General features: G+C 39.9%; 1 protein-coding gene across 2 annotated transcripts in view; it reads left to right on the top strand.

Annotated features, from left to right (window-relative positions):
* The window catches only part of PRKCI (protein kinase C iota), a 79,754-nt gene extending 73,839 nt beyond the window's left edge, over positions 1–5,915 (top strand). For both annotated transcript variants that reach the window (XM_030863828.3, XM_060298425.1), the window contains one exon: positions 3,058–5,915. In XM_030863828.3, coding sequence (XP_030719688.2) covers positions 3,058–3,145 — 88 coding nt within the window. In that variant the 3' untranslated portion in view covers positions 3,146–5,915. The remainder of the gene's footprint in view (positions 1–3,057) is intronic.
* The last annotated feature ends 8,029 nt before the right edge of the window (positions 5,916–13,944 follow it).

The raw sequence follows: 13,944 nt of genomic DNA, 5'->3' as shown, positions 1-13,944 counted from the left end.
TTCCTTTCATCTTCGAGCTTTTTCAAAAATAGTTAATAGATGCTTATGGTAAAAGAAAAATAAATAAACACCATCTCTATTAAATTCCTTCAGAGTAGTCAACATTGATTATCTTACACTTTCTTGCTGCCAACACTTTAACCTCTTACAATTTAACCTGCTTTTTCACCTGTTGAAGGTTGAATTGACTTTTTAATTTCTCAATTAAAAAAATTTTTTTTTTTTAGCTTTTTAAATATTTATTTATTTATTTTATTTTTGGCCGTGTTGGGTCTTCGTTTGTGTGCGAGGGCTTTCTCTGGTTGCGGCGAGCGGGGGCCACTCTTCATCGCGGTGCACGGGCCTCTCACTGTTGCAGCCTCTCTTGTTGCAGAGCACAAGCTCCAGAGCACAGGCTCAGTAGTTGTGGCTCACGGGCTTAGTTGCTCCGCGGCATGTGGGATCTTCCCAGACCAGGGCTCGAACCCGTGTCCCTGCATTGGCAGGCAGATTCTCAACCACTGCGCCAGCAGGGAAGCCCTAAAGCATTTTTTGATCTGCCCCCATCTCCTCCGATGTCAGTAAAGCGTCTGGCACTCATGACCTGCTTTAGTTGGCACTGCCTACCCTCTTTCTGCGTCATCTCTTTAACCACTTGTCATCTTATTTTCCCTGTCCCCTTGAGACTAGGATGCTCCGTGGTTCTGTTCATGACTGCTTTCTCTTTGCTATATGCAGTTTATACCTTGGAGATTTCAGCCAACCCCGTAGCATGCATACCAGCTATTAACTGACTCCCAGCTAAATTGGCAAACAATTCTTGAGCAAAAGGCACTATGCTAAGTACTGCACATTCAAAGACGATCAAGGCATAGGCCAATCTCTCAGAAAGCTTACTGGCTACTAGAGGAGGGAGAGGTGTACCCAAATCATTATATCTGGCAGCATTGTGTATTAGAAAGAGCACTGGATTTAACCAAAAGATAGGAATTTGAATCCCAACGCCACCTCTTACCAGCTGGGTACCCTGGGTGTGAATTGCATAACTTCACTGAGCCTGTGTCTTCTCATATTGCCTACCTCCCAAGGTGCTGTGAAGAATAAATGAGCGGTGGTTTCTAAAGCTCCTAGCCCCTGCCCTGATATCTCTCCTGAGCTGCACTTCCCTCTACTAGTTTAAACATCTCTCCTAGTTTGTCAGATATGCACCTCAAACATACGAAGTCTAAATTGTTCTCACTCGGGTCCTTGTTTTTATTTACCCTTTTCTGCTTGTTGCACCACCGTGCAGTCCTGCATTCGGATCCAAGAGCTGAGTCAGTGGTTGTTGACTCTAACTTTTCCTTACCAAACTATATAATACCTTCAGCAGCCAAGTCCTCGTCTCTTTTTGCTTTACTTCATCACTTGTGTCATTTCCATTCCCACTGCCATAAGCCCAGCCCGGCTCTCTCAGATCATACGTAGAATATCATGCCATCCTAATTGACTCCTTCTTTACTTTGCAGCCTATTCTGTACACTCAGGAAGTACCACTCCAGTTCTTTAACTCCTTTCATCAGAAACCTTCAGTAACTCCTACATTGCCTAGCAGAAAAAGTCTATCCCCTTGGTTAGTAATTAAGGCCTCCCACCATCTACTTCAGCCTGACTTTCTAGCCATATCTCTCACTATACTCTAACAGAAACGCTGCGTTCTCATCAGGCTCAGTTACTCACCATTCCCTGATAGCATGCTGTTAACATTTCCTCTCTATTGCTCCTTCCTTCTCACCTATTGAAATCTTCCCCATCTTTCAGAGCTACCTCAGATGTAACCAGACCTTTGATGGATCAAGGTGGACCTACTTAGTGTAAACATCACTGGCGTCTTTGAGCTAGCCATTACCTTCCTTCCAACGTCCTCTGCCACTTAACACCCTTCTATTCCTGTGCTCTAACTCTAATAATTACTGGCATTCCCCAGACCTACCATAATCTTTCATAATTCCATTCAGTAAGTGTGGAGTGATGCTGCCTTTCTTGATTTCTCCAAGTAGAAGTCACCTTTTTCTTTAGAACTGTGGTTAGAGTAGAACTTAGCTTGTCGTGTAGGAAACTTAGCAGGTACTGCTTTCTGTTATGTGAAGTACCCACCTTCCTTCTCTTCTTGAAGGAAGAGACTATGTCCTGTGTAACGTGGTGCTCTGCAGTATGGTACGAACATTTTTTTTTTTAAACATAATTCCTTCGTCATTTTGTTTATTTATTTATTTATGGCTGTGTTGGGTCTTCGTTTCTGTGCGAGGGCTTTCTCTAGTTGTGGCAAGTGGGGGCCACTCTTCATCGTGGTGCGCGGGCCTCTCACTATCGCGGCCTCTCCCGTTGCGGAGCACAGGCTCCGGACGTGCAGGCTCAGTAGTTGTGGCTCACGGGCCCAGTTGCTCTGCGGCATGTGGGATCCTCCCAGACCAGGGCTCAAACCTGTGTCCCCTGCATTGGCAGGCAGACTCTCAACCACTGCGCCACCAGGGAAGCCCCGGTACGAACATTTAAGTAGTAAAATATTTGATTGAAATACTCTTGTGAATTAAACTGGGAGCCCAGTGTAGCAGAATGCCAGCCTCTCTGCTCCCTGTGACCCACTGCCTCCCTGTGGTGACCCTTCCTCACTCCAGGTCTTTCAGTGTTCTTCTTCCTCTTGTCTTTTCATTTTGGTTAACTTCTTTTGGGCCTTCTCTTCACCGTCTTCCATCTGGCTGTTGGTGACTACTAAATTGCACACTAATACAGACCTGGATGTTAAGGTCAAAAGTTAAGATTACCTAGGATTATGACAATTTGTACCTTGTTTATTCCCAGGCTTCAGTTTTGGACTACTTTTTGGTTCTAAACTTGCTCGTGGGATTATTAGTCTTTTTTGATTTTCAACATTCCTGATTCTTCTAGAAAATGTTTTGGGGTTAATCTAAAATCTTATAGATTTTCCCCCTATAACTTATATAAATTAGCCTTATTTTTAATTTTTTAATCTTATTTTTCCATTTAAGTAAAAAATCAAAGAAATCTTGATGATGAAAATTATTTTTCTTTCAACAGTGACATTGTGAGGAAGATCGATCAGTCTGAATTTGAAGGCTTTGAGTACATTAATCCTCTTCTGATGTCTGCAGAAGAATGTGTCTGATCCTCCTTTCTCAACTATGCATTTTGCTTGTGTTGCCATTTAGTGCATGGATAAACTTGTTACCAGCCTGGATGCAAAGAACCATTTTATATTTTTCACCTGCAAGAAAAGCACTCAGTATATTCTATTGTTGACTGTAAGAGTCAATTATTACATCTAAGTTTAACTATGGGAAAAAAATGAAACTACTTTGCAGACAATCATGTCAAAATTTAGTTACACTGGTAATCCAGCAACCTACTGATGAATAACAAAGTTGTCTTTTTTGTTTAAAGGAAGTACTGACTAAAAAGATTATCTGTTGCATTAAGGCACATGGTGGGATTACATCATAAGCCTCCTGATTTTTGTCATACTCATGAAGTCATTTAAGTGTTTAATTTTGGAATAAAAGAGTAATGCAAAATACAACTTGTTATATTACCTATTACTTTCTGAGTTCTATGTGTTTAAAAATTCAGCTGTAAATTTTATCATTGCTTTAGCAAATTAAATTATTGATTTTTAAGGCAACAATTATAAATTGGTAATAAAAGACGTTGCTTGCTTAGAATGAGGGAATACAGATTCTCCTTGAGGAGGAAAATAGGCACATTTTATTAAGAATCAGATTCCAAATCATTAGCTGTTTTTGAAAAACTGATTCAAGTGATTTCTTTAGTATGTTACGGGGTTAGTGTCTGAGCTTGTCCCTGTAGTGGGAACTTTAACTGGAGTGTTAATAAATGTAGTTCAAAGAACCCAGGATGCAGTTAAATGGAACACTTCTCAGTATATAAAAAGGAAAAAATAGAAACTTAAAATAGATACAGAAAAGTGCAATGGTAATATTTATTTCTTATTGGACAGTAAATCTCACAGTCACTTTTTGTGATTTGACTTAAATAATAAGGAAGCACTCACTTGCTACCAAATGTAAAAGCATTCCATTAACCAGTGGACACAGAATGTATATTATTTTTTCCTTATAAGTCAGTATACAGGAAAATAATTTATCTTCCAAATAGTGTCTGAACCATGCTTGTTTCTTCCCCAAACCACATTATCCATACTTTCGGATCCTTTTTGTGGAGTCTTCAATGAAACTCAAGAAAAAATAATAAAGTAAACATGAATAAATCTTCAGGATATGCACATACACTCACACTCATCACAGTTCCAGCTCCATAAGTGAGTTTTTGTTAAGTAGGTAACACATGTAATCAGAGTAGAATACATTTCAGGGGCAGAGTTCTTCAGATTATTTTTTATTAATATTAGTGTTTAACAATTTATTATTTAAAGGGATGCCAATGATAGCATCCTTCTGTTGTTTATTTTTAATTTTTTTTTATGAAAAGGGACTTAAAAAATAACCATGATCATTTAAATTACTTATAATTGTCCAATCTTAGTAAAATGTAACTTTTAGGAAAGCTATCAAGTCTTAAATTTAGAATGATTTAAAATATGTAGGCATTTATTAAATTACCTCTTTTTGGGGGGCACGGGGATGCTGCATTTCATTTGAAATGTAATTTTTCCAAAGTTTCTGGCCATGTACTCTCTTTTCTTTGAATAGCTATGTCTGAAAGCAATGAAAACCTCCAAGGAAATGTTTATATAATTTACATGTTTATTTAAGAGGTATGTATGTTTCTCTTAAGACCTGAAACTTGTTTGAAAACAAAAAGCAATATTCACTTCAAATCATAAATTTATAGAAATTTTTGACATATCAGAAATATGTTTATCATCTTGCTTTTACGTGGTACTGTTTCCCTTAGGGCATTCGTTCTCAAGTTTTAGAATGTGGACTAATCACGTAGTAAGTGTGTTTAATATGCACATTACTGGGCCTGCCTTAGAATTCTGTTGGGTCTTTGGATCTCATTTTGAGAAACATTTTTTTTTTTTTTTTTTTTTTGCGGTATGCGGGCCTCTCACTGCTGTGGCCTCTCCCGTTGCAGAGCACAGGCTCCGGACGCGCAGGCTCAGCGGCCATGGCTCACCGGCCCAGCCACTCTGCGGCGGACAGGGGCACGAACCCGGGTCCCCTGCATCGGCAGGTGGACTCTCAACCACTGCGCCACCAGGGAAGCCTGAGAAACATTTTTTTGAGTTTTTCTTTTAGTTTGTCCTTAGTTACATATTAGAGTATTCATGATAAAACATTTTGAGAAGGGGTGCACAGTTACTATCTTATCTACAATTTTAAATAAGTTTTGAGTAAATGACTTCTTCAAGTTAGATATCTTCTAAAAAAAAATCCATCAGTTTTCTATCAATGTTACAAATGATGAAACATTTTTCTGTGATGAGGTTTTAACCATTATTCAGGGTGGCCTTTTTTTAAATATTTTTTTTAAAAAAAACTAATAAGATTTACTGTGTATATTTTATACAGAATTGAATTACAAATATGTTTTAAATTGTATTCTGCTTTTTGTAGTCCTTATGTGCCATGCCAATTCTTTTTATATTACATAGAAGTTGTTTCAGATTACTCACCAGGGGACTAAGGCAGTTGACAGAATGGTTGGAATTTTGGTGTTCTAAGAAAAAATTTATTTTGTATAAGCATGTATGTGGTCAGATCATTCTATGTGTATGCAGCCTGAAATGCATATCAGGTATTATGCTTGTTTGGTACCTGTACATTTACTTTTACAATTTTGTTTTGTTTTGATTTTTGTCATGTAGAATACTGCCTTGGTATAATGTGATCTGTATTTGTGTACCTTTTTTTTTTACTTTCAAATCTTTAAATAAAATGTTTAATACTCATCAAGATTGGAACATGTTTAATATGTAGCATACCAGAGTTTTGTGAAAGAACAAAGGCATATCAAAATTTGTTCAAGAAGAAAAATGAAAATTTTAGAGTTTGGAATTTTGCTGTACTTAAAGCAACATTGGTAGTTCTGATGCCATATTGTAGGCATCTACTCATAAAATATTGTTCAGTGTATTTTTTTTTTTTTTTTGCGGTACGCGGGCCTCTCACTGTTGTGGCCTCTCCCGTTGCGGAGCACAGGCTCCGGACGTGCAGGCTCAGCGGCCATGGCTCATGGACCCAGCCGCTCCACGGCATGTGGGATCTTCCCGGACCGGGGCACGAACCCGGGTCCCCTGCATCGGCAGGCGGACCCCCAACCACTGCACCACCAGGGAAGCCCTGTTCAGTGTATTTTTAAACTCACCCCTCTATATCTCTTATGTTGGAAAACAAATTAGTAAAAAATCAGCTGAAGAGAGAGCATTTTAACTAGTTTTAAAACTGAACTAAATTTAAACAGATGCAGAACAGTATGTTCTACAGTGATGTATTCTAGAGTTGCAGAACTTCTTTCTCAATTGTAGCTAGTGTCCATATATAAACAGGCATGAGCCTGGTATCCCACACTTACAAGCCTCTTTACCATTACTCAAGCCTTTCCTTTCCTTTCCAAGGAGAATGAAATCTTAAGTGCTTTTACTTTTTTCTTAATTGCCTTGTCAGAGAGCTAGAGCCTGTATATTAAAACCACCAAAGACTGATCTCCTGTGTCTTCTCTATTATTTTATCCTAATATCCCCTGTACCAAATCATAAATTTGGTTGTTTTCTTTGTGTTAATAAAATCCCAAAACAGAATGCAAAGAGGAGTTTGAAGCTCTAGGGAAATTTTGCATTCAATAGGGCAACCAGTTTCTCCCTGAGAGAGAAAGTCAATCTCCAATCTTTAAAATCCAACAGGTTGGTTTCTGGATAACACCCAACAGCAAGTCATTTGGTATGTATGATGGTCTTCCTTCATGGATTTACCCTCCTATCCACTAGGACTTAAGGAATCAGTTAAGACCCAGATAGTCTGAGTAGTTTGTATCCAAAGTTTATTGTCCCAGAATGTTCATGGTGCTAAATAAGGCTAATAAAAAGACAGAATCTCTGCCCTTGATATTTAAGATAGAGAACAGACATACTCAGAAAGATGATTGTCTCCACAGGAAATAGTCCAGTGATAAGAGCCAAATAAATGCAGAAAAATATACATTATGTGGCCATGTTAGGTTACAGGTTTACCAGTGAAACTTGTATGAATTTTACTTGATATTCATATATAATTGATCCATGCTATACGTTTTTTTAGATTTATGGTAGATTGCAAAAAGCTTTAAGAATTCATATATACATAATAAAATCTTAGATATTTCTATATATACACACACACACACACAGTATATACTATACTAGATATACTATATATAAGATTAATATATAAGATTGTTTTTGGCTTTTCTGCTCAGAAATATGAATTGGAATTTACATGGACATGGGAGAGAAAATTATCAGATGCTCCTGCTTAGATTAGATTTTGTACAATTCATCTCTGAAATTTATAATTAAGAGGAACCCAGCTCAGAATTTGAGAGTGATTTTTGGCTTGAAATGTGGCAGTGCAGTTCACCTTTATGTAGCAATTTGTGCCTTACTGGCATGAACACTGTATTTTTACTCCAATTACTATTTTTAACATTTTTACTGAAGAAAATGGAATTACAATTCTTCTAAGGATTAAGTGGCTGTTTCGTGTGATCTTTTACAGGCTATCGGAAAGTTCAACTCCATGCCAGATGTGTTCACTAGACTTGAGAGAGCTTTAGCTCAAGTTTTTATTGACAGTTAACAGGTCAGAAACAAATTCTCATTGTGTAAGAAAGGACCCTTTGCTGGTAGAGGCGGGGCTCTTTTACCAGGAAAATTTTTTTCAAGCAAAATTTTTTTCTAAGGTAAATTTCTAAGTAAAATTTTCTAGAAGTAGTGCCACGTAACCAGGTTTAAACCTTCCATGATGTAAACTGTCTGCAACGTGGGTGGTTATACTTCGTGACTTTTTACGTTATTCATAGTATATTTACTATGAAGTAAGTGAAAATTTTTTTCTAAGGTAAATTTCTAAGTAAAATTTTTTTCTAGGCACTCTTGATTTTTACTTAAAAGTTAGATTTTTAAATTTAAAGATCATGAAAGTATGTGCACTTGTGCATCATTTGAAAGTTTACTCAATTTGAAACAATATTTTAATGAAGAAATCTGAATCTATGTTAATGAGGATACTTTGCTACATTATTATTCCCTTCTTTAAGTTTAAATTTTTATTTCATACGTTTATTGAAGGCTATGTAATGTGTCCAGTACTATGCTGATCCTACAGGATTTGGAAAAGTTTTATTGTAAGGAATTCTTTTATGGTACAAGGAATAAATTCATTCCAGAAAAGCTGGCTTAGGTTTAAAAGAAAAAAAGTCGGTGTGTGTGTTATCCTTTGAGGTAGGGGATATTTCCTATGATTAAAATAAAAATTAACATTCTCCCCCAAGTAGTGAGGTCTGAAAAATGTGGAAATGGGAGATAGCAGCGTATATGGTTCTGTCTCAGAATGGTGATTCCATCCACTTCATCACCACCAGGGGCCAGTCTCTTGCTGTAATGAAGGTCAGACTTACCAGCACTTTCGCCCTCTGGAGAAGGCAGTATATTCTCTACAAGCCGGTTACCAAGAGGTTCCAGGATTTCATCAGTGCTTATCATGTGTGTTTTGAATTTACAGTTATCTGGGAGTCTGGCAAATTGTCATAGAACTGCTTTGCTTTCTTTAACTCTTCAGGGTGTTAGACCTTCCATATTTATTCAAAACAAATTAGGACCTACTATGTGCCGGGCACTGGGGATATATCAAGCAAGCGTCTAGTCGTGTCATACTTCATGCAGTCTGGGCAGTTTTCCATCTGTGAAGGATACCTTTAGCTGAAAATAAAACCAGGGCTGATTTTGGTCATTTAACTATAGATGAATTCAATTAAAACAAAATGCAGGAAATTGCCCACATGCTTTAGTTGTGGAACTTTCTATAATCAATTATTGCATGGCATCACAGGTTTAACCCATGAATGTTTGTAGACCCTCAGAGTATCCATTAAAAACATGATTTCAGGAAAGTTTGAACTATGTTGCTATTTAACAAACACTAAACACTTTTGTACTGGAAGTAAATAGTTGAAAGCCTCGGTTTGCCAAGGAAAGACATTTTCCTGCTGATTCCATTGAAACGTTAATTTCCAGCATGCTTCAGTTTCAGGCAGTCATTTACTTCATGGCCCAGAATAACTCTACAATGTGCTGTGAGTTGCACTAAACAACCTCACACCTTCTCCTTCACAGGTTTTTCATCAACAAATTTTAGATTTGTTGTGTTACTGACACCATTTTATAATCTGCACATTGTAACTTGATAGAGCAACTAGGAAGTATGAAATCTGTCCACGTACAAAGTATTCTTAAAAGTATAAGAATTCCTTTTTGTGAGCCTGCTTCCTTTTTGTTATATTCACTAGTTTGTTGTACTTTTTAGATTCCAAATACAAGTGATATGCAGTATAACGTGAACAAACTAGTGGTTACCGGTGGGAAGAGGGAAAGGGGAAGGGGCAATATCAGGGTATTTGTATGAAGAGATACAAACTATTAGGTACAAAATAAGCTACAAGGATATATTGTACAACGTGGGGAATATAGCCAATATTTTATAATAACTATAAGTAGACTATAACCTTTAAAAATTGTGAATCACTATATTGTACATCTATAACTTATATTGTACAACTATACTTCAATAAAGATTTTAAAACATTTTACCAAAAAATGGGGAATAGGTAAATATATTTTTCCAAATTTCTATAGCGATAGAAATAAAGGAAAGAGAAAAAAATTCCTTTTTATATCTTAAAACAGAGGTGAAAGATTGAACTTACGATGAGGCCTCGTGATTTTTATTTCTATCTGATTTTCAGTGATGCCAAAGGAGGTTAAGTTTCCCAAAGAAAGTTGCTCCTCACTGTTGGGTCCACCCAAATAGAAATAGTATTTATGGATTTTAATAGCTGACATGGGCCAGGCATGTGCCAAACATTTCACAGACGTCTCATTTAATCCTAACAATCCCGTGGCTGTCTCCCATCCCAGAGCTACTGAACTGAAGTCTGTGTAGGCAAGACCTGAGACTAGCACCTCAGGTGGTCTCAAGTTAAATTCAGAGAATTTAATCCACTAGCCTTATTAATATGTACTATTATTACCATTCAACTGGTGGGGAAAAAATGGAGTTTTAGGGAGGTTAAGTAACCTTGCCCAATCAAGGTCCATATGATTCCAGTACCTATTGTCTCTCAAGACAGTTATATAACATTTGCTCCAAATTCTGTCTCCTGAGAAATTACACACAGCTAATTAATGCCCTGTTCTTCAAACTCTCTCTGGCTAACTCCTTGATGGCCATCTCTGTGGGTCTGGCCCCTTCTCTGCAACCCTCCGTGTTGGCTCAATCCTGCCAGCCTTTTCCGGTGATGTTGTGCTCCATCTTTCCATGCTCTGAGCCTCCCACTTCATAGATATATGAAGTACACTTTCTTCACTGGCCCAGGACTCCTTTCTTTCAAGCACTCAGAACTGTGTGGTAGCCCATCAGAAACTGTTCCTATATCCAACATTTGGTGTGAGCCTGCCTGGTGAAGTAATCCTGTGGCTGGCCTCGCCCAACCACGACTTCCTCAGATCAAGACGTCCAGGAAGCTGCTGATTTCTGGGAAACCAGGGTACACCCTGAAACACACACACACCTCTACTCCACTAGGTGACTGCGAAGGTTTCTTCTTTTAGACACCTTGGCGTTAGTTATACCCATATGCTTGTTACTTGTGGTGATGCTTCAAGAGGTGACTCCAGCAGGATAGCCTGCCCTGTACTCTCATCCGCATTCTTCTCTATTCTCGCCCTTCCCAAACTCAGCCTTCCTTCTTCCTTTCCCTCCTAACTGTTCTGTGTGCCCACTGGGACCCTCCTTCCTGGATACATTGACATCAAGGTTCTCAGCCCATTCGTTGCACTCTCCTTCCCCTTCTGAATGAGAACGTTGCTTTTCCTGCCGCCCTCTCCAGTGGAGGCTGCTCATTCTAATGGTTCCCGGGATTCAGCCTTCTCCTGCTCCCTTAAAGCTACAGCATACTATGACTCCTCCACCTTTGTGTAAAAACCCTGCTTCTTCAGGGTCTGTGCTATGTGGCTCAGCCTCTTTATTATACAATGTCCTCCTCCTCATTCCATTTCATTTGAGGAAGATGTGGTACCTGGCTCACTGCTCTACCCTACAGCCAGCCATCTGTAGCAACCAGTGTCTCAATGGACCAGGGATCCAACATCCAATCAAACACCAAATCCTATTTCTTCTTTTTCTTTTTTTAACTTTTTTTTTTTTTTTTTTTTTTGCTGTGTTGGATCTTTGTTGCTGCGTACGGGCTTTCTCTAGTTGCGGCGAGCGGGATCTACTATTCGTTGTGGTGTGCGGGCTTCTCTTATTGCGGAGCACAGGCTCTAGGCGTGTGGGCTTCAGTAGTTGCGGCTCGCGGGCTCAGTAGTTGTGGCTCGTGGGCTCTAGAGTGCAGGCTCAGTAGTTGTGGCACACGGGCTTAGCTGCTCCACGGCATGTGGGATCTTCCCGGACCCGGGCTCGAACCCATGTCCCCTGCACTGGCAGGCGGATTCTTAACCACTGTGCCACCAAGGAAGCCTCATCCTTTCTTTCTTATCAGTCTTTTTCCTACCACACTTGTTTCCACCTAAGGATTTTAACACATGCTGTCCCAATGCCTCCTCTCCTTTTGTCCTTTCTCAGGTGAGCATCTTATGTGCTTCAGGCGTGTGTGTCTCTTCCCCTGAGAGGACAACCTAGGGCCACCTTACTTAGCCCCCTCCACTATTGTCTCTCATTGCACTTTGTTTTCTTGACAGCATCGCTCACAATGTGTAATTGTATGTTGCTGATTTATTTTACCATCATCTGTCACCTCCACCAATCTGTATGTTCCATGAGGACAGGAACCACGTCAATTTCATTTACTGTTGCAGTCCCAGCACCTAGCACAATGCTTGGCACATAGGCCCTCCAGAAACATTTATTAAATGAATGAATAAATGAGTGAATGAACAAACGTTATCCATGTACTTTGGAAAAAGAGAGCTCCCACTGGCTTGTGGTTTCACCATGAATAGAGGTTGGCAGGGAAACTTTCATTGATCCAGCAGAGTTGGGACAAAGGAAGCAGTACTTTTTTTTTTTTTTTTTTTTTTGAGGTACGCGGGCCTCTCACTGCTGTGGCCTCTCCCGTTGTGGAGCACAGGCTCCAGACGCGCAGGCTCAGCGGCCATGGCTCACGGGCCCAGCCGCTCCACGGCATGTGGGATCTTCCCGGACCGGGGCACGAACCCGTGTCCCCTGCATCGGCAGGCAGACTCTCAACCACTGTGCCACCAGGGAAGCCCAGGAACCAGTATTTTTTTATAGACCACGCAGATCATTTTTATGCTTTAATAAAGTCTGGAAAACAGAACCAGGGAAGGGCCTTCACCCACACACTAAATGCTGACCTAGGCTAGATAGCTTCTTGCTATAGTCGGGAAGGTGAGTCATTCTGGGCTTTTGTGGGATTCCCCAACACTTGTGTAAACAGAAGCATTTAGCGAAGGCCCTCACTTACTCAGGTAATAAATGGAAATCAAGGGAAAAGGGACTCCTGAAAGATTGTAGCGACTGAAAGGTGTAGGCTAATTTTAGTTTGTAATAGGTTTTCTGTTTTGTATGAGGAATTTTGGAGAGGAGAATTTCAGTTTATAGATTTCCTTTGTTGCCTTAACCAGGTGAATAATCCTATTGAAACTCCTCAATGGCAGCATGTTTCATACTCTGAAGATGATTTCTAGAGGTAAACAGGACATATTATCCCTTCTCTTTGGCCACATCGGAACTTCAGTTCTTCTCAGGAGAGGAGAAATGTGACCCAGAGAAGGTTTTTTTCCTAGCGCAATGAATCCCCAAAGCTGTGGCTTTTGTCTCTTCGTTGAGCTCCCTGGTTGTATCTCAGGTGCTTGCCCTGGGCCAGGGGAGCAGAGGATCTAGTTCAGAAGCTCGTCCGAGTCAGTGTTCACAGACCCAGAATAATATTCAATTAGTTCTGTACTCCAGGCTCCTTGTGATGGGATTTCTTGGGGGATGAGGGCAGGATAAGGATGAAAAGAGAGACTGCACCTCTCGTTTAGAATCCTATCCCTAGAAGCTCACACAACTACAAGGGTCTCAACCACAGGCCGTGAGAGTCCTCATGTGGGTACCCTCTAAAGATAGCAGAGAATGTCCCACCTGGAATTCCCTTTCCTCTCCCCACCCTCCCCCATCCACCTCCTTTACCACAGAGCAACCCACGCCCATCTCTGCTGCTAAGATGAGTAAGGGCAACACAGGGGTTGGAGGAGGGGAGGGAAGAACTGCAATTGCCTTGCTTCTGGTTTCTGTTTGTTTGTTGATTTGGCTTTAATTCGATCACTTCTAAATTTCTTTAAAAAAATCAGACATTTTGCATTGTGAGATTAATATCCTATGGCTACTTCTCCAGGTCTAGGTTTAAGATTCATACTCTCCCTGCCAGCATGATTCTTGGGCCTTTGGGGCTTAGAAGAGTATCTGTCTCCTTTTAAAACCTGGAGTAACCTTACAAAGTTCCCTTCTATTAATGCTGACTTGACAGAAAGCATGTCTGACTTCCCCTTCCCAATTTCCTATCTCTTTCACTCTCTGACATCAGGCAAAGAGATGTTATAAATGATGGTGGACTGTACTGAAATACTGCTTTTGGTATTGTAGGTTGGGCAGGGGTAGGAGTGAGGATCTAAGTGTCATTTCTGACACCGCCTATATGGGAAAAGATCTTCGATGTTCCAAACAAAGAACA

This window comes from Globicephala melas, chromosome 4 (assembly GCF_963455315.2).
Source record: "Globicephala melas chromosome 4, mGloMel1.2, whole genome shotgun sequence".
Taxonomy (NCBI): Eukaryota; Metazoa; Chordata; class Mammalia; order Artiodactyla; family Delphinidae; genus Globicephala; species Globicephala melas.
The sequence above is the reverse complement of the archived record's forward strand: the minus strand, read 5'-3'. Positions and strand labels throughout refer to the sequence as shown.